General features: G+C 46.3%; 1 protein-coding gene across 2 annotated transcripts in view; it reads left to right on the plus strand.

Annotated features, from left to right (window-relative positions):
• Positions 1-21,769, plus strand: part of EBF2 (EBF transcription factor 2) — a 259,251-nt gene that overhangs the window by 221,417 nt on the left and 16,065 nt on the right. For both annotated transcript variants that reach the window (XM_035138787.2, XM_035138788.2), the window contains exons 13-15: positions 13-187; positions 8,407-8,592; positions 18,523-18,690. In XM_035138787.2, the coding sequence (XP_034994678.1) occupies positions 13-187; positions 8,407-8,592; positions 18,523-18,690 (529 nt within the window). The remainder of the gene's footprint in view (positions 1-12; positions 188-8,406; positions 8,593-18,522; positions 18,691-21,769) is intronic.

Here is a 21,769-nt window from a genome sequence, read left to right on the forward strand (position 1 = left end):
TGTTGCATGCAGGACATTATTCTGAAGCGAGCTGCTGATATCGCAGAAGCTCTCTACAGTGTCCCCAGGAATCCAGGCCAGATCCCTTTGTCAAGCTCTCCAGCTCACAGTAGCATGATGGGCATCAACTCCTACAGTAGCCAGTTGGGAGTCAGCATCTCAGAATCAACACAAGGAAACAATCAAGGTAAGGATCCCAATATTAGAAATATGGAAATGTTTACCCTAGTTTTATTTACACAATTAGCACATTGCACTTGTCAAATGATTGAAGGAGCCTTCTGTTTTTTTAAAAAACTATAAATTACACACTAAAAATATACAATCCAATAAATACATCATTAAGTCTTCATACACACCCACACACCCACACCCCTTACATATTATTTACTTGGTCACTGCCATAAATTATTAATAAATATGAAATATTTTAAAGTGTTAAATTATAACCCAATCATTATTCCAATCAAGAGAGACTACTTTTGCATTCTATTCTGTTTTTTCTTCCTCTAGAAACAAATAATCTATTCCTTTTTCTGATATATATATATTTTAAAAACACAATGGATTCCAATGCCTTATTTCGTATGCTACACTAGCCAGTGACATACTTTGCCCCTGTGAATGCACTGACTTGCCCTGGTTCCAGTTGATCTATGGGAAGTAGGGGTTGAATCCTGTGCACCTCTTTGATTCACTGGTTGTATAGTCCCTGGCTCCCCTCCCTCTTTGATCACATGGGTACTAGTCTTCCTAGAATGTTGGCTTCCCATTTCTATGATTTGGGGTTGTTTGCTCTCATGATTGTCTTCATCCATATGACTGCAAGGAGGAATTTTTAGGCTTCCACCCATACTTGGCCTTCTCATTCTGGCTACCCAGGGGTGATTTGTGCATGTTAAGTAACTTAGGAAGCTGAGCATGTTAAGTAACTTAGGAAGCTGCCTTATTTCAGATTATTTGTCTATTTAACCTAGAATTGTCTACTCTGGATGTAGCTCTTTAAAGTCACAAGCATAGACTTTTTAAATCCCCTACTAAATGATATTTGTGACTGGGGATGCCAGAGAATAAACCTGGAACTCCTATGTGGAAATCCCAGTGACCTCTGGTCAATGCAGGTGCATTGCTGTATATACACAATTCCATCCTGCGGGCTCAATAGATTCAAAGCTGGTAGTTGCCCTTCCACATTCATTTCTGATCCTTGTTTTGAATGTCTTTAGGCAAGGCAATCATTGCCTTCAATCTACAGCTACTCTTTTATTTGATTGGGTGTTTTATTCTTCCTGCCCTATCAGTACATTGATTATTATAGCTTTGGCCAGTTAGCTCCGCCCAAAACAGACTCCAGGCAAGGGAGCAAAAAGCTGACAGGGAAGCTCAAAGAAAGACAGGTCAACAGCCTGCAAAGCACCCAAGGCTGGAGGAAGACTACAGTTCAGGGATGGTGAACTTCAGGCCCAAGTCTCTATATATGACCCTCAGGATTCTCACTAAGGCCACAGCCCTCACAACCCCTGCTCTGTGCTCTCAAGTGCTTTGACAAGCTTTGTGTCCTTGAACTCTGATAATGCCTCTTGCTTGCCTGGATGGAGATAAGACACGTGTAAACATTTGTGTGGCAATGTCCCTCCCTCCCCGTGAAATAAGACACAAGACACAATGAATTGATTTTAAGTGGGTGAAAAGGCCACAACTTTATTGGTTTCGGATGTTGAGCGGTATTGGCTTAGGTGTTGGAACCTAACCGGCTATATCCGACTGTAACCCGTGTGTTACAGTCTGGGAGAAATTAACCACCAGAAAGGAGCCCAGTGATGTACATCTACTGGGACACCTCCTGTGGCCACCGTTGGGGGGTGCCATAAGGCCCTGACCTCCGCAGGCTCAGGACAAAGCTACCGCCCCGGAACCCCTTTAATGGGATTAATTCTCCAATTACTGGGCAGAGGATGATGTAATCTGCCCCCCTTCTTCTTTTATGCAAATTTCCAATGCCTAGCCGCCAAACCAAGTTGTGACGAATTGCTATGAAGTAGGCGAAAAAAACAGCTTGGCAAGTCCAAGTGGAAAAAGTCCTACCAGGCCCCCCGGCCAACCGAAGTCCATAGCAGCGTCGGCCTAGCCTAAAGGGTGGGTGGGCGGGTGATCCGATCAGGCTGGGAGCCGGGGGAGAAGAGGCTGCGTTCCCGCCTCCGGCTCGCTTAAAAGAAGTGAAGCCCCGCCTCCCGGCCAACCCGATTGGTCGGCCCGGGTCTGACGGAGGTGGGAACTCCCACCTCGCGAGGGGGCTGAGCTCTCAGCCCCCATCGCGAGAGTTCGGTTGGGGCAAGCCCACAACACCACCTCCGTGGGATGCGGAAGTAGTTTTGTGTGGCTGGAATGTAGCCTATCTGTGCTGCCTTGTGCCTATACTCATTCATGAGAGAGGCTTCAAACCCCGAGGAACAATCTGCACCTGCTGCCTTGTGGGACATCTTTGGGAGTACAAAAGACTAAGGAGTAAACCCTACACAAATCCCTAAGATGGCTGACACCATGTACATCTCCTTCCGGCAACTCCTGCAGCCAAGCTGGTGACAAATGTATTGATCTGCTTTCCTTGGGACCACATCAGCGAGGTTGAGAGAGAGGTCTTGTAATCTGGACAGTCCAGACCTTGCGCCCTGGGGAGGTCACTTTGGTGCTGCAAAATGCCAAAAACAATGCAGGAGGCAGAAGATACTAGTTATAAGCTCAACCTGTTCAGTGTAAGGTACCAGCAGTATGGGTTGCCTTTGACGGTGGGAGGGACCATCATGTCTCACCGGTCAGCTAGTGCCCACTTTAAGCTGGGCAGCCCCTGGTCAATAAAGTGCTGACCTGCCACTGTCTGCCTGCTTCAGTGGGTGCTTGGAGCTTAGAGTATCACTTGACAAACAGACTGAACTTCTGCACCAAGTAAAAAAGAAAGAAAACTAACACTCTTGTGCCCAGCAAGCTGGAACATCAGGACTATCAGGGCCGGCTCGCCCATTGGCCCTAGTGGCGCGGGGCGCCCCAGCAAGTGGGGAAGCTGCGTGGCGGCCTCCCTTTCCCTCCTCCTGGATGCCCGCCAGCTGCGCCGCTCGGGGAGAGAGGTAAACGATTGGAGCAGGGGCACTAGGACCCTGTTCCGCTCTGCAGTGCCAGGGTCATCCCTCACCCCGGCGCTGCTTTTCATTGGTAGAGGTGACGCCACATGGCAGCAGCTCTACCAATGAAATGCAGCGCAGAGGCGATGGCGGGACGGTGCCTAGCACGGCTCGAGCACCGGCTGCAGCCTCAGCTACCGCCGGCGCCACGTCCCCGCTCCCACAACAGTTCAGGAGGAGCCCTCTTCCAAACACTGGTCCCTGGTGTTCTTTTGTGGGGGTACCCTGGGATGGGAGCCCGTGAGAGGGTGCCCTACGAGGATGGGGTGGGGAGGCAGTGCAGAACGAAGCCAGCCTCCTTTGTACGTTTTATTCCTCTTAAAAAGTTCTGCCCCGTTTTCTGATGAGCTTCCTCCACAAAGCGGTTTACCATTTTGTATAAGACAGAAGAGTTGCACAACGCAATGCATGTTTGCAAGGGAGGTCCCCTCCCTCGAAAGTGGGCTCGGGGAGACTGGAGGCTGGTGACTGGCAAGGGACCCAAGCGCTCCCTTCACCCGCCCAGCTGCGCATCCACCCTCTTCGTAGCTCGCCGGCTAGACCCGGGAGTGGGGTGGAGAAGGCTCTTCCTTCAAGCGTGGGGCTTGCCTGTCTTCAAGTGTGGAGCTTGACTGTCCCGCCTGCTCAGTCTGGCTGTTCTGCTGCTGCCGCCCAATGGGCGGACGGAGGGGCAACGGCGCAAGGAAACGGACACGGCACTTTCCAGCCCGCCGTGATGCGGGTGAGAGGAGTGAGGCGAGGCTGTGTGGTCGGAGGGCGGGGAAGGGGCTGGGGGACTGGGGGGGGGGACTGAAGGGCAAATGCAGGAAACAGCCGTCCTAAGTTGCAAGGCAGGAACGGGCGCAGTGGGAGTAGCAGCAGGTGCTGCATCGGATCCGCCCTTCCCTTTTTTTGTGGGGGTGAGGGGGGGCGCCCGAGGGATCCCTGCACCAGGGCGCCCGATGAGCTTAAGATGGCTCTGAGGACTATGTAACCTGGCATGCCCACCGACCTATTGCAGGTCAATAACTCATGGAATGTAGCCTAATGTAGGAAGGTAAAAATCACACCTGCTTTTTGGCTCTGGCCCTACCCTACAGGGGACTGCAGTTCCCCACCCCTGTGGTGTGTACATGTGCCCCACTTTCACCTCTTTTAAACAGGTTTATGAGCCGCCATTCATGAAAAAAATTAAGCAAATGAGTTCCAAATGAAAATCCATTCAACGCTCTTTTTGTGTAACTTGGAGCCCTGCTGGAACAATCTTTACAGGTCACAAAGAGGTTACCAGGAGGGGAAGGAGAGTGAAAGTTGGCCTGCCTTTATAAATCACTTATAAAATTAGGAACCTTTGTCCTTTCTGTCTGAAATGATCCTTTGGAGGAGGAAATTGATGTTTTAAAATCTCATAGCAAAGAATAGAAAACAGACATTGCAAGCATGCAGAGATCAGCAGGATCTTCCATTGACAGCAAGGTTTATAAGATGTTCATATTTTTAGTAGCAACTGAAACTCTGGTGCTTTGCCCAAATCATTTGATATCTGGCAGATCTGATACCTTTACAGAATATGCCTGAAAACATCAGACCTATAGGGTGGAAAACAACAAAGCTGCCAAAAGTACATGATTGTCTGGGTCTCTCATTGAAACCAATTGCAATCAAAAAGAAATGGGAGCGGCGGAAACTAATGAATGTGTTGGAATTGGCAATGCCATGAATGCTACATTAATGAATGAATAACAAAATGAATACAACTTTTAATAATGAAAGTGAAAGGACTAACAAAAAAACAGTTTGTATGTTAGGAGAAGGGGTGCCCTAGAAATGAATATAAAATATAAAATTTCTTTTAAGAAATGACTTATAGCAGTACTTAGAAAATTGGGAGCCACTGGCTTAGAGGAAGGTTAGCCAATGTGAATATTGTTGGGCTTCAACTCTCAGCATTCTTGACCACTAGTCATCTTGGCTATGAATAGTCGGTATTATAATCCAGTGGTGTCTGGAGGACACGGCACCAGTTACCCCTGATCCAAGCCATCATTATTACTCCATAAGCATCTATTGTGTGAAAACATTGCAAAACCTATTTTTAAACAAAAACAAACAAACAAATGCCCTCTGCAGTGGAGAAGCACCCCCTGAATCTCTTGAAATCCTTGAGAAGATACAGCCTTGACCACAGTTTGCAGCAAATCCCATGTTAATGTTATGAACATTAAAAACATAAGTGCACTAATTTTTTCCAGATCCAGAAACACCCTTTCACATTCTTTCAACAATCAGATGTGATCAGCAAAATGTACACATGTTGTCAAACAAAGGCGTGCTCTCCTCAGCCAGAGAAACATGCTTAAGGGGTGAGAAATGGAAAGAAATCCTGCACAGTGATCCTTGTGTCTGCAGGCAGCTCTTCATCCAGCACTCTGGAGTTGGGGTTTGTGCCAGCATTAGCACACTGGCTAGTGATGTGCCCTGTAAGAGCAGGCCTTTATTCTAACATTAAGAATCCTGAGCAGGGATTTGGTGTGTGTGTGTGTGTGTGTGTGTGTGTGTGTGTGTGTGTGTGTGTGGAATTTGATTTAGTTCCCATTTAAAGATGAATTTACCTAATTTTCACTTTCTGAAACAATGCGCAGACCAAACCACAGCCAACCGTCACAATTTACATTTCTCCAAATTTCACAATGAATTTCTCCAGCCAAGTAATGTGTATATATGCATACATGTATGAGTTGAAACAGCATACAAAATAGCATTATAGAGGAAATTGCTTGCAAAAATATTAGTCAAAACTGCATACAAAAATGTGTTTATTGGGAGACATTGGCACTAAAAAGCTCATGGATTTTCATGAGGATTTTTTTAAAAAAGAGAAAAGATTACTGCAAAAAAGAGACAACTGCTTAGCTTCAGTAAGCTTTTAGACCAGGGGTAGGGAACCTGTTTTAGTCGAAGAATCACATTCCCACACAAACAGACTCTTGGGCCAAATGATAGGGCTAGAGGTAAAAATGGATGAAACAACAGGTGCACAACTCTTGTATCTATACAGTAGGTTACATTCCAGCCACATACAGATGCACAAATCTCTCCATCCTTCATCCTGTAAAGGAAGTATCACAGTTCAAGGGCACATAGTCAGAGGGCAGGGCTGTCTGTTTGTGAAGTGCACTGCCACCTAGGTCTCTTCCATCTGTGGGATGCTAATATTCTTTCCCCCAATTTACAGGGGGGGGGGACTGACATTCTGACTTGTTGAAAAGGTCCTCAGGGTATTAAGCCTACATTTTATATGTGCAAATCTGTTCACTAGTGTAGTCAAAACAGCACCACCTGGGTAGACCAGGGAGACACCAACAGACTTGGAGGCAATCCTGGTACAGTGGTGCCTCGCAAGACGAATTTAATTCATTCCGCGGGTCAATTCGTTTTGTGAAAAATTCATCTTGCGAATCGCGGTTTCCCATAGGAATGCATTGAAATTTCTTTTTTTTGCCCATAGGAACGCATTAATTAAATTTCAATGCATTCCTATGGGAAACCGCGATTCGCAAGGTGAATTTTTCGCAAAACGAATTCGTCTTGCGAGTCACCATCAGATTGCAAGACGCATTTGTCTTGCGAAAAATTCGTCTTGCAGGGCATTCGTCTTGCAAGGTACCACTGTACAAGGGATTGTGTTGCCTGAGGTGAGCAGGGCCTCTGGCCCTGTCCCCTCCTTCCACCACTGCCCCATTGTCTTCTTAGTGGCAGCATCACTACCACCATTCTTATCTTCTCTCCTACCCCACCCCCATTGCTCTCTCCCTTTCCACCTTCGCCCCCCTCTCTTTCTTTCTATTTTAAAAACTGTAGCCCCACTACGGTACATTTACAGTGTCAGTGCTGAAAGCTTCTCTGCCACCTCCCCCCCCCCCGCCTCATTATGCCTGACTCTAAGAAAGGGTTGCGGGGGTCCTTCTTCAGAGCCAGAAGACGACATGCACCAGTTTAAACAGCATTTCTAGACACTGTGGCATCTCACCACAGTAGCAGAGGCCCTCTTCTGGCCACCTTACCCAGAATGTCTGGCTCTGAAGAAGGACTCCTTCAGCCCTTTCTCAAGTTGAGGCAGGGAAGAAGAGATGGAGACAGCGGGAGGGGGGCGGGAATCAAAATTCTGATGAGGACTTGACTTTTTTTTCTAAACTGATATGGAAATGTAGAGAAGTGAATTTAAGAATGGGGGTGGGAATGAGAAATGGCCTTGGTCCTGTATACCTGAAGGAGCGTCTCTCCCCCCCCCCCATCATTCAGCCCGGACACTGAGATCCAGCACCGAGGGCCTTCTGGGGGTTCCCTCATTGCGAGAAGTGAGGTTACAGGGAACCAAACAGGGGGCCTTCTCGGTAGTGGCACCTGCCCTGTGGAACGCCCTCCCAGCAGATGTCAAGGCAATAAGCAACTATTTTACTTTTAGAAGACAACTGAAGGCGGCCCTGTTTAGGGAAGATTTTAATGTTTGATGCTGTGTTGTTTTTAATATTCACTTGGAAGCTGCCCAGAGTGGCTGTATAAATAATAAATTATTATTATTATTATTATTATTATTATTATTATTATTATTATTAATTGAGATTTGTCAACCTAGTCCAATGAACCATTGAAACTGATGGGCCTCAATTAGTCATTTTTATTATTTCATTTGGTCCACTCTGAGTATGACCAGCATTGGACACAACAGAGTGTGCCTGACAATGATCCTATGCCATGAAATAACATAATTCTCAGGTGGGTGGCTGCACCCACTGTGATCATTGTGTCCTTCTCCTCCCCCTTGATGAAAAGCCACTAGCTGATGACAGCATGCTATGATCAGATGGATTCACATCCAGGACCATGACTGGGCTACTCTGAGTGTCACAGGGGGCAACATTTGGTGAAGGGGGTTGTTATAAGAAAAAAGATGGAGGAAAGGGGGAGAAAAACAGGGGGGGGGTCCACTACATGCACACTCTTACCAAGGGAAGAATCCTCAGCCATTAAAGGTAGGATTTAAAAAATGGCAAAATTCTCTCTCCCACCCTCCCCAGATGACTCCAGTGCCCTCTGAGCCACTGAGATTCATCTAGGGCCCGGACTAGTTTCCTCATCTATGGTAACATTTGTTCCATTGAAATCCAAATTAGTGGAGAAATGCACGGCTGAGAGAGATCATCCCGCTGTCCTCATCTCTGGGCACTCAGTGAATGTTTATTTCTTGTAGGTTACATCCGCAACACAAGCAGCATCTCCCCGCGAGGTTACTCTTCCAGCTCGACCCCTCAGCAGTCTAATTACAGCACCTCCAGTAACAGCATGAACGGCTACAGCAACGTCCCCATGTCGAACCTGGGTGTTCCTGGCTCGCCTGGATTCATTAATGGCTCTCCCACAGGATCTCCCTATGGCTGTGAGTAGTCATCCCTTCCCTTCCTTTAAGATGACCTTTGGTTTGACTTAAGCCAAGAGGCAATCTGCCAGAAAATACTTCTCTCCTCTCCGCCGCCAGCTTTCTGGGGCAGTAGTGCACCAGAAGATTTCCCGACTCTACAATAGGAAATTGAATGCAAAGCTGCTACAGAATGAGCCTGCAAGGGCCACCGCTGCTTCTGCCTTCTTGCCTGAACCTGCCAGTTGTGTAGCATAGTGGCTAAATTGTTCAGACCACCCAGTGTCAGCATTTGCCACCCTTGAGAAGTTGTCAATGATGCCTTCCTGGGGCTCTGATCCAATGAACACTAGGTGTGGGAGCTGGTGTCTTAATTTTTGCAATACCCCTGAAATAGCATTGCAGTGGGGCACTGTGGGAAATTTAATGGTAGCTCCATTGCTGTTGCAGCCTCTTTCTGTTTTTGATACCACTAGGTAAATTAACATAGGGGCAAGGGGCAAATTAATATTGGATGGAGGGGCAGCAGAGGCTCCAGTTCTGGGCTGACCCAAACTCTTGCCTATGTCATTAACTCACCAGATTGGCTTAGACAAGCCACAGCTCTCCTAGACTCAACCAGCCCTCTACAAAAAAAGGGCAATAACATCGGCCTGCTTTATAAGAGTCATTGTAAAGGAAGCTTCCATTGTCTGCTTGCCTCCAGTGGACTAAATAACAGACTGTCTTCTGGGTTGGAACACTGGCAGGAATGAAGGTTTAATAAACCCTGTATACAACCCTGATTCAGATCAGTGTACCTGTAGCTTCTTTTTGCATTAAAACTAAGCATATAATTATCTGGCCCTAAGTCAGCAAAAAGATGCACTGAATGTAAAAGGAGAAAACTGGAGGGCAGTTTTCACATTATGGCTCCATCTGCACTACACATATAAAGCAGCATCCTAGCACTTTAAGCAGATGTCGCCTCCCCCAAAGAATCCTGGGAAGTGTCGTTTGTTAAGGGTGGTGAGAGTTGGTAGGAGACCTCCTATTCCTCTCACGGAGCTACAATTCTCAGAGTTTCCCGAGGAAAGGGATTGACTGTTAATCATCTCTAGGAATTGTAGCTCTCTGAGGGGTCTCAGCTCTTAGGATTCTTTGGGGGAAGACACGACTATTTAAAATGAAATGAAACTGCTTTAAATGTATAGTGCATATGATGCCTATATTTGTGCTCAGGTTTCAGTAGGGGCATAGCAAGGTGGCAATGGGGGCGGTGCGCCCCAGGTTCCACTCTAGGGGGGTGCCACTCGGTGCCCCCCGCGACGCCCAAGCCAAGCCCCAGCGCCCGGTTAAAAGCATGCGCCAACGGCTTGCTCGCAAACCTGCTCGGCACGCGCTTTCCTTTTTCCAGCTGGAGCAGAGGCAAGGGGCGGGCCAGGGAGGGGCCTCAGTGTTGCTCCGTAGCGCGCATGCGTCATGTGTCGTGACGACCCTCCCTGGCCCGCCCTTTGCCTCTGCTCCAGCTGGAAAAAGGAAAGTGTGTGCCGAGCAGGTTTGCGAGCAAGCTGTCAGCACACGCTTTTTACCGGGGGGCAGGGCTTGGCTTGGGTGTCGCGGGGGCGCTGAGTGTCACCCCCTGACTTTGCTTGTGGGGTTTGTCGCGCCGCCGCGTCCTAACGTGCATGTGCAGTGCCACGACGCACAACACATGCGCCACGATGCATGCGAGCTGCGGAGCACTACGCTCTGCGGCTTGCTCGTGGGGTTTTTTGTGGCTCCGCTACAGACACCCCCGCCCCCCCGGTGCCTTCAGGTTTGCCACTTGCCAGTGGGTTTCAGTAGCCAAGCACAAGATACTTTGTCAAATCTGAAGCATGGAGGCATGTGGAATAGTGAGGTTTTCACACATTTTCCTCAAAGAGAAGCATATGCTGTTATTTTGTGTGTGGAAACCTGCAGTCAGATATAAAATGTAAACTGAAAGTTGACTTATAGCCAAAGGCAAAACTTCATAAATATGGAGCTCTCCCTCTCCCTCTCCCCCCTCCCTCTCCCACACCACCCAAGAATATCTAGCATTCTGCCTCAATCCCACGTTCTTTCTCTCTGCAAAGTATTTTTTTGCTATTGGCCCACCGTGTCTATGGTAGTTGCTAGAGTGATCATGGCCTGTCCCATCCTGCAGGCCTGGGTCAAACTACATGCTATGTATGTCAAGAAGACATTTAAAATAGTGTGCTTAGGACTGGCCACTTTCTTTCTCTGAAAAAGAAGTCGTCGTGGGGTCTTGGCCCAGATCATGAATATGTTATGCCAGGTGAGCACTTCCTGCATTGTTTTTCAAAAAGTCCCTGTCCAGCTGCAGTTCATAATTTTGAATCAATGAAATACAAAAACAATCCACAGTTCTAAAACAATTGATCAATAAAAAACAAACATCAGCACAAAATTAACAGAAAGTCATGCAAACTATAAAGAAGTGTAGAACCAATAAATGGCACTTTTAAACCCAAGAATTATAAACAGGTAGGAAATAAAACACCTGGGAGAAAAGAAAAGCCTGGCACGGAGAAACATTTAACAAGGAATTACCAGGCAAGCCTCTCTGGGAAGAGCATTCCATAGCCATGGTGCCACCACTGAAAAGGCCCTCTGCTGACTAATCCTGTGGTTCTTTGGGTGCATGGTTAGGATATATAGTAGTCACCTACCATACCTCATTAGGGGACAGAATCTGGAGAAGGGTCTCTGCTGATGATCTCAAGGTGCTAACAGGTATATATTGGAAGACGGTTGGATGGCATCTTGTATGCCTCCTTCTGGGAACTCCTGCAGCTCAGATGGTACAAAACATGTTGTCTGGACAGCCCAGGACCAATGTGGCAGGCAGCAGTTATGTGTTACTAGTCTCTGCAACCACAGCAAGCACTATGATTCTCCAGTGGTTTAACTTTACCTCCAGAGGGGAACTCCGTTGTCTCTTGATAGGAAATCTCAGCCCCAGACACCAAACATGGGCCCCAGGCCTCTCTATTGGGCCCTTGCGACCAGGCGTGCTGGGTTCTTCCCCACTTTGTTGGTGCCCGTCATGGTCCTGTGATGTCACGCCCGCAGCACGTGCGTGACTTCACATGGCAGGAGGAGACCTGATAAGGCCCATTGTGGCCTCCAGAAGGCCCAGCAAGGCCACGAGAAGACCCAGTGGGGCTGCAGGTGGGGCTGCACCATGGCTGTAGATAGTTCCCACAAGGCCTGCCATGGCTGCAGATAGGCCCATCGCAGCCTCAGGAAGGCCCCAACCGAGGCCCCACAGCCAAGGCGGAGGCCCCGGCCCAGTCACTGTGGCGGCACCAGAGAGCAGCAAGGCAGCTGCCACCGGCGGCTGGTGGAGGCCGGGCACCCACAGTCAAACGTTTGTGGGTGTCCAGGCCCCCCAGAGATGGCTTCAGTGCTTGTGACTATCTTGCTTGCTTTTCGCTTGGTGGGAATGTGTGCCTGACCTATGATCATGCCTCTTGTTTGCCTGGATACTGGATGGAAAGGTCTATGTGTGTATTTTTTTTTAAAAAAAAAACACAACCTCTGACTTTTATACAAAGGTCACTTCTGTTGCTACACTCACTTTTGCTTCTGGCACCATCCATTGCTGGCGTGCAGACCCCAGAAAGTTGCCCATGAAGGAATGTGGCTTTCAGGCTGAAAAAAGCCACACACACAAACACACCCTCCATACAGTAACACAGCTTTAGAGTGTTCCCAGCATTTAACACACAAGAAGCCATTAAAATAGGTGGTGGTGGTGACAACTGAAGAGAGATTATATCGGGAAGAGAAAATGATTTGCCTGTGTAAGATTAGTGGGGCGTGATTATTATTATTATTATTATTATTATTATTATTATTATTATTATTTTATTATTATTTATTGTGGGGGAGATTCACACTGCCATGGATGCACCTTTAACATAAAGGTGTACCAAAAATCTTCCTTTGCTTTCAGATGAATGCTTTCAGAGGGGGCCTTGTTCCCCTGTGAAAGTGGAGGAATTTTCAGCTGCTTTTAGGGCATGGGAGTAATTCTGAGAAATATTGAGGACTGGGTGTATTTGGCATACCTTAATTTTAAACAAGGTGGTCAAGCATTCATCATCGTCATCTTCTTTATCCGTTTACTAAAACACCATGTCCTTATGTTTTAGCCATAGTCAGTGGCAATAGCACAGCTACCATTTGGGTGGCCTGTCTCCTATCTCCTACCTGTGCACTGTGGTGGGGAAGTGGCAGTTCTACTGGACCTTATACTACTGTATACTGTATTAGATGTTTGCTCCATCAATCCCAGTATTGTCTGCTCTGGCTGGCAGCAGGTCTCCAAGATCTGAGCCAGGTCTCTTTCTTACTACAGTATCTGAAATCCTTTCTAATGGAAGAGGACAGGGATTGGAGCAGGCATCCCCAAACTGCGGCCCTCCAGATGTTTTGGCCTACAACTCCCATGATCCCTAGCTAACAGGACCAGTAGTCAGGGATGATGGGAATTGTATTCCAAAACATCTGGAGGGCCGAAGTTTGGGGATGCCTGGATTGGAGGATAAGGTCAGCAATGGCTACTAGCCATTATAGCTATGATCTACCTCCACTGTTTGAGGCAATGTGCACTGAATACTAGTTCCTGGGAATCCCACATGGAGAGAGGATGCTAGACTAGGAGGGCCTTTGGCCTGATCCTGCAGGGGTTCTTATTGAAACTGGGATCTTCTGTGTATAAAGCAGAAATAGGGAACTTAGTGGCCTCCAAATGTCATTAGACTACGACTCACATTACCCCTGCCAGCCAGAGTTGATGGGAGTTGGAGCGTAACAACATCTGGAGGGAGCTGCAGCCCAAGATATGAAAAGAGGTAGTAAGGGGACACGTAGCTACTTTAAATGAATTCAAATCTCCAGAGCCTGATAAGCTGCATCCAAGGGTACAAAGGAGCTTGCAGATGTAATTTCAGAGCCTTTGTCTATTACCTTTGAGAATTCATGGAGAACAGATGAGGTCCTTACAGACTGGAGGTGGGTCAAGGAAATGCTGTGGACATCTTGATTTCAGTAAGGCTTTTAAGAAAGTCTCCCTTGATATTCTTGGGAGGAAGCTGGTAAAATGTGGGTTAAATGATGTAACTGGTAGGTGGAATTGTAGCAGGTTAACTGACCAAACCCAAAGAGTACTCATTAATGGTTCCTCATCATACTGGAAAAAGTGAGAAGTGGGGTGCTGCAGGGTTCTGTCCTGGGCCCGTTGTTGTTCAGCATCTTTATAAATGACTTGGATGAAGGAATTGAGGGATGATCAAATTCACAGATGACACCAAACTGGGAGGGGTAGCTAATGCTGCAGAAGACAGAATCAGAATTCAAAATAACCTTAACAGATTGGAGAACTGGGCCTGAGCTAACAAAATGAATTTCAGTAGGGACAAATTTAAGGTTCTGCACTTAGGCAGGAAGAACCAGATGCACAAATATGGGATGGGGGAAACCTGGCTTACTAGCAATACATGTGAAAAGGATCTGGGAGCCTTAGTGGACCACAAGTTGAACCTGAATCAACAGTGTGATGCAGCAGCAAAAAAAAAAAACTAATGCTATTCTAGGCTGCATCAACAGAAGTATAGTGTCCAGATCAAAGGAAGTAATAGTACCACTCTATTCTGCCTTGGTCAGACCACACCTGGAATGCTGTGTCCAATTTTGGGCACCACAATTTAAGAAGGATGTTGACAAGCTGGAATGTGTGCAGAAGAGGGCAACCAGGATGATCAAGGGACTGGAAACTAAGCCTTACGAGGAACGCTGGGTATGTTTAGCCTTCAAATATCTTAAGGGCTGTCACATGGAGAAGAGAGCATGCTTGTTTTCTTCTGCTCTGGAGGGTAGGACTTCAACCAATGGCTTCAAGTTACAAGAAAGGAGATTCCGACTAAGCACCAGGAAGAACTTTCTGATAGCAAGAGGTTTTCAGCAGTGGAATGGTCTCCCACAGGAGGATATGTACTCTCCTTCCTTGGAGGTTTTTAAGCAGAGGTTGGATGGCCATCTGTCATGGATGCTTAAGCTGTGATTCCTGCATTGTAGGGGGTTGGACTAGATGGCCCTTGGGATCCCTTCCAACTCATAAGATTCTATGACATATGATCAACCACTGAGCTCTCCCTTTCACCTATAAAATCAAGTTACAGTCTATCCATGTCTTTCTTATCAATCTTACCCAGAAACTAAAATGTATCATGGGGGTGAGGGGAGTGAGGAGAGATAAGTCCGTTAAGATGCTGGTCCATAAGACCATCTGCTCCAAGTCATACGTTATGAAAAGGTTTGTGCTAATATTAGAAATCAAACCTAAATTCCAGGTTCCTCAGTCAGTTTTCAGGGGAGAAAAGTAGGCCGTTTGACCATTAAGGTTGAGGGAGAAATTTAGTTCACCTAATCTGCACTTTCCAACGCAATACACAAAGAGAAACACAGCCATCCTTTGAAACTTGTACTGCCGTTCTCCACCCAAGTAACATGTATAAAATTGCAGATATGGGGATAAAAATGCATTATATTAGGGGATAATGTTTTGCGGAATGTGTATATTAATTAAAATTGCATGCAGAAATGTTTGTATTAGGAGAAATTCATAGTTAAATGCTGAAGAATGGGAACTTAGTTTTTTTTAATTAAAAAATGCAGACTGATGTGGAGATGAAAATTGGAGTGGGGTGAAAATTAGAAACTGAGAGAAACGGAAATGGGCTGATTCACCCATCCCTAGAAATGGACTTTGCAGCTTGATTTGGATAGTTTTGGATAGGCTTGGGAAAAGGTTGACAACTCTGGGAAACGGGGGGGGGCAGCGCCAGAGGGATCTTTGCACCACAGCGCTGGATATCCTTAAGACGGCCCTGCTTCTAGTAAGCAGCAGAGAAGCAACTGACTGGAGGTCAACTGAGTGCTGGCTCCACACCGTGCTGCCTGCTGCTGCTGAATAAGCAGCTGGACAGTACAGTTTGGTTTTAGTCTATAGTCTATACTCTATACCATTAGCCACATCCACTAGCACTAAAAGCTGAAGTAGCAGCCATCATGAGAGATGGGGGAGAAATTTGATTCAGTTCACATTTAAAGGCAAGACTACTTAATTTGCACTTGCTGGAACAAGATTGGGCCAAAACACAGCCATCCTTCAAAATTTGCATTCTTCCGAACTTTGAAATGCAGTTTTCAAGCCATGTAAGGTGCAAGATGCATGTACTGGGGTAAATTATGCATAAAAGTGCACGTGAAAGTGACATACAAAAATGCATTAAAACAGGGAAAGTTGCACTGCAAAAATGTGTGTTATTGGGCAAAATAAAATAAAATGCTGCTGAATTTTCATGAGGGCTTTTAAAAAACCATGCAAACTGATGTGGAAATGTGGAGAACTGAACTTGAGATTGGAAAAATGAGAAACAGAGAGAAGCTGAAATTGACAGATTAACACAAGCCTGGTCTTCACTCCTTTTAATAAGAAACTCAGGTGGTGAGTCCTGGCAGGATTAGAGACCAAACAAGCCACTAAGTAACAACAGGGAACTATCATTATACTGCAGAGGTAAAATAATAATAATAATAATAATAATAATAATAATAATAATAATAAATGAACTGAGGGAGAACCCCCCCTCCCAAAAAAAACCTCCACAGCCTCAGTAAAGACTGAGGATGTTCATCAACCATGGAATGTTGAGTGTTACGGAGGCTGACTGGAACCCTGAACAGGAGATGACTTGTTAAAAAGCAAGTATGCACTGAAATAGTTTGTTGCTGGTGCCTCTTGTTTGCTTTACTATTCCATCTGTCCACTTATGAGTGGCTGTAGTGGAACTGAGATTAAAGGTGATTGTTCCAAGTCCTTGTCAATGTCATTTCATTTAAGATAGCCATTCATTATCCACCGACAATACTGAATTGTTTTTGAAAAATAAACCCAGCCCACATTATAGGATGAAAATATATTGAAGTATTTTTTAAGGAAAATAATATTAATAATAATAAGTTGCCTTTTTAAAAAAGTCACGCTTCAAAAAAGAAATTTGAAATGTCTATTGATTTTTGCACAGAGAGTTTAAAAATGGCCAAACAGATGTTTGGTAGATTTTTTTCTTTTTTTGTAAAAAAGAAAACCCTTACAAACTCTACTTCCTGACTGAGTTATGTGTGCCAAGTTTTAGCTCCAGGGAAAAAGAGCGAAATTTTTACAGCTGAGTTATAAACCCCTGACAATAAGGGTTTACAATGAGATGCTGACAGACCCTTTAAAAAAATTAAAAAAAGGAAATGTTCAGGCTCTGAGAAGAAAATGTGCAGAGTAAAATCCAGCTGTGATTGTGTGGGCATGCTGTGGATTTGAGGAACAAAATGAGTGTTTTTGCCAATTGGATCCCAAAATGGATTGCAAGGCTTAGTTCCTTCCAGGTTCAACCATCTCTCGCCCATTGTCTAAAGTTTGCTTCAACAACAACAACAACAACAACAACCATGAATTTGCCTAACCCTGTTTTAAAGCAATTCAATCTGGTGGCCATCGCAGCCTCCTGTGTTTATCCTTAGTTTATCTGTGCGCTGCATGAAAAATATATGCTTTCTTTTGTCCATCCTGAGTCTTCAGTGAGTTTCAATGTCACTAGATGTCCATGAGTGTTATGAGAGAGGGAGAAATCATGTCTATGTCAGTTCATTTGAAAGATTGCCTTGCTCCAGATGTGGCCTCTGAACCACTTTGATATGTGGAACTGGCCACTTTACAAGTGCCACATAATATTCATTCCAACCAGTCTTCTAGTGTGGCAACACCTAATCTCTGGAGGTAAAGGTAAAGGGATCCCTGACCGTTAGGTCCAGTCACGGATGACTCTGGGGTTGCGGCGCTCATCTCGCTTTACTGGCCGAGGGAGCAGGCGTACAGCTTCCGAGTCATGTGGCCAGCATGTCTAAGCCACTTCTGGTGAACCAGAGCAGCGCACGGAAACACCGTTTACCTTCCCACCAGAGCAGTACCTATTTATCCACTTGCACTTTGACGTGCTTTTGAACTGCTAGGTTGGCAGGAGCAGGGATTGAGCAATGGGAGCTCACCCCATCATGGGGATTCGAACCGCCAACCTTCTAATCGCCAAGCCCTAGGCTCTGTGGTTTGGACCACACCTATTAATATTTGGCAGGTGCCTTCTCTGTATTGCTTTAAAGGTAAAGGGACCCCTGACCATTAGGTCCAGTCGTGACTGACTCTGGGGTTGCAGTGCTCATCTCGTGTTATTGGCCGAGGGAGCCGGCGTACAGCTTCCTGGTCATGTGGCCAGCATGACAAAGCTGCTTCTGGCAAACCAGAGCAGCACATGGAAACGCTGTTTACCTTCCCGCTGTAGCGGTTCCTATTTATCTACTTGCACTTTGACGTGCTTTCAAACTGCTAGGTTGGCAGGAGCTGGGACCGAGCAACAGGAGCTCACCCCGTCGCAGGGATTCAAACCGCCGACTTTCTGATTGGCAAGCCCTAGAGCTCTGTGGTTTAACCCACAGCGCCACCTGGGTCCCTAGTGTATTGCTTTAGGTGCCTGCTAAAATAATGGAATAATGGAATTCTACAGTTGGAAGGGACCCCAAGTTACCTTGTTCAATCCACATTTTACCAGCTTCCTCACAATAATACCATGGGGGACTTTGTCAAAATCTTACTGAAATCAAGATACAGTAGGTAAAGGTAGGGGGACGCGGGTGGCGCTGTGGTCTAAACCACTGAGCCTAGGGTTCTCATCAGTCACCCCTTAAAGATGCTCTTTGGATTGTAAATTGGTGTGAAGTGGGAGGGAAAGAGGGAGGTGGATTTTCTAATCCCCAAAATTCCTATTTATTCTAATGAAATTTCTGTTTCTCCCTTCCCCTCCTCTTCAGTGATGTCTTCAAGTCCAACAGTCGGTTCCTCAAGCACTTCCTCCATCCTCCCATTCTCCTCCTCTGTTTTTCCTGCTGTCAAACAAAAGAGTGCCTTTGCTCCCGTCATCCGACCCCAGGGGTCTCCTTCCCCGGCTTGCTCCACTGGCAATGGAAATGGGTTCAGAGGTACGTAAAACTCTATTTTCCACTCCCTACCCCCTGGAGCCTCCATGCCTGCAGAATGTTTTGTTTCAAAGGCAAATACAGAAACAACAAAGAAGTTGAAAGCTTGGAGGATCTCGATGCATTAGCAATATCACTTAAACAACACAGATGGAGTCCAGACACAATAGGAATCCTGATAAAGCATCAACGGAGAGAAACAAACAAAAACAATGTACAACCTGGAGAGAAAGGTTTTGACTTTTCTTTAGTCAGGTCTTGTTCACAGTGGGGGGATATACAACTAACACATATAAGGGGAAACTCCCTCAGAACTGCACAGCCAATCAGAAGACAGCCAACCTCAGCAAAGATCATGACACCGTAACTGGTTGCTAAGCTACATCGCCAGCAGCAGCCTCTTGGTTGGCTTGCTTTAACATTAAGAGAACACCTTAAGTTACACTCTGAATGATCTCTGCTGTTGCACTTACAACATGATGTACAAGTAATGTTTGTGAATCTGGGCTGAATGTAAGCTGGGTGCCACCCAGTTCATGATATCAGCAGGCCGAAATGTTTCAGGAACCTTAAAGTTAAAGCGAAGTGTAGTAGGCTGGGCTGTATTTTTGGAGTGAGCCTACTGGAGCCCGCCTTCATCTTGGACATGTGTTCCCAAACTGTGGTCCATGAGCTTAAATCAGTGGGTCTAGGGATGCCTGAGAACAACAGTTATCTTTCAGAATGCACACTTCTCTGAATGTTGTGCTGTTGTCCCCGCACCCTACCCAAAAGAGTATGGAGAAAAGTATGTTTGGGAAATACGTCCCCACCGAAAACTGACACCTGCAAACAGAGTAGTGAATTTGCAGGATGGAAGATACACCCACAGAGAGATTTGTGAGTGTGTGTGTTGGGGGAACCAGGCATTGTCTGCACTTGTGATTCTCAGCAACTGTAAATAGTACCTAGCCAGCAGTGGGTAGTAGCCATTGCCTTATCCTCCCAAAATTTGTGTAAATCCCCTTTTAAAGACTCTTTGGTGGAGTGAGGAGGCCCAACATTTATGGTGGCTGCAACAATGGGCCTTTGGTCCCTGTTGTATTTTCGGTTTTTGATGGGAACTGTTGGAGCTCCTTTCAGAGGACAGGGACTGCCATCCTCACCCCTGTGAAGCGATGCTTCATTCTGGGGATGGAAGGGTGGCTGCCAGCTGGTGACTACCAAGAAGAGCTGTATTGCCAGCACCTGCAGAGACTGTGTTATAAAAAGTTAAAGCCCTCCCACAGACAGCTGAAGAGTTTTTCTCCACTCTCCCAGTTGTCCTGAGGTGGCTTTTATTTTATTTTTAGTGTGTGTGTGAATCTCCTTAATAGCAGGCTAATAAGTTTCCACGCAAGACCTACTGGCTCACCCATATTGCTAGGTAATTTGCAAATGGAAAAGGGGGGAAATCATTCTGAAAGCGCCACTAGATTAAACCAGTGGTCAACCAGATGCCTGCTATTATTATTATTATTATTATTATTATTATTATTATTATTATTATTATTATTATTATTCACCACTCACCCTAAGGTCCCAGAGTGGGTTATAACATTAAAACACAACATTATGATGCAATATTAAAAACAGTTTTACATTACAACTTAAAATTACAGAAGTAAGGTAGGTCCAAAAAATATAGACCTCTTAAGTGTCTAAAGCCAGGGCAAAGAGGTGCATCTTCAGCAATTGCTGAAAGCTGTATAATGAAGGGGCCAGATGCACGGCCAATGAGAATCCTCTCTTCCGAGCCACCCCACCCCCTGAGCTTCTGAAGATGGAGGAACTACCAAGAAGGGTGTCTCTGCTGATCTTAGCACCTGAGAGGGTAGGAACGGAAGGAGACTTGGATGCAATAACTCTGTTCCATCCCTCTTTTCCAGCAAATTATATTCGCATCCTGGCACCCTTGGGCAGCTGACTGGTCCTGTCACCTGCCCTGGACACTCTACTCTTAGCAGTAGCAACCAATTTAATTTCCCACACTGCCCCAAGAAAGCAAAGCAAAGGTTCACTTGGGGGCCATGCATACCTCCATTTGACCCACAGCTTTCCTCCAGGAAAACCCATGGTTTAGCATTAAATCGGAACAAGTGGCAATTGGGTGGTGGGGCAAAGGCAAATCTGCTTGGACCCATGCCTGGAAAGAGTGGGACACATGGGAAAGTGCTTGGACTCTTGTTTTCTAGGCATGGGACAAGTAGAAGTGTGGACGAGCCCTGAGAGACAAGTGGGCAGAGGGATCAGGCTAGTGGAGCAGGCCTGACGGGGAAGGGTTGTAGCTCCATTGAGGAGCTCCTCCTCTACATGCAAAGGTCCCAGATGTGATCCCCAGCATCTCCAGGTGGAGCTGGGAATGTCAGCTGCCTGAAACCCTGCAGAGCTGCTGTGTAGACAATACTGAGCTACAGAGGCACCATCTTGGGGGGAAGGCAAGGGGCTGAGGACCCTTCAAAACATTTCAAGGAGGAGGCCTGGCCCCCTCAATATTCCAGAGTGACATGCACATGCTGTGTGTGAACAACTGCAACGTACTGATGTATCGCACACATGAGTGACATGAGCTTGTCATGCAGCGTGTACGCATGACGTGATCACGTCATGTGGCACCGGCCCCCTCAATTGCAGGGGCAAGCTCATGTGCCTGCTGAGCTAGATAGACCAAGTGTCTGAATCAGTAAAAGGCAACTTTCTATGATTATTGTTCTATGTGTTCCCTCTCTTTGGCATTCCATTCCTCCTGAATTCCCATTTGTTTATTTTTCTTATTTCATATGTTTATATCCACCAGTCTTTCTTCCATCAATGGGATGTACAATCTCAATGGTTTCTTTTTGCAATGTGCTCAACTGCACAAGAACCTTGAGGCAATAGTTCTTCCAAATAGTTCTTCTTCCACGTGCTGTCGCCAGCCAGCTAGGCTGGCCACTGGCCTAACTCAGGAGGCAGGGGCTCTTGGAGCCATTTGTGGGATTCCCTGCTAGAGCATAGGCCTTGGCAAGCGTTTGACAACATCACCCTGGGATTCCAGCCATAGTATCAGTTCAGCTCTTGCAGA

This window comes from Zootoca vivipara, chromosome 15, assembly GCF_963506605.1.
Source record: "Zootoca vivipara chromosome 15, rZooViv1.1, whole genome shotgun sequence".
Taxonomy (NCBI): Eukaryota; Metazoa; Chordata; class Lepidosauria; order Squamata; family Lacertidae; genus Zootoca; species Zootoca vivipara.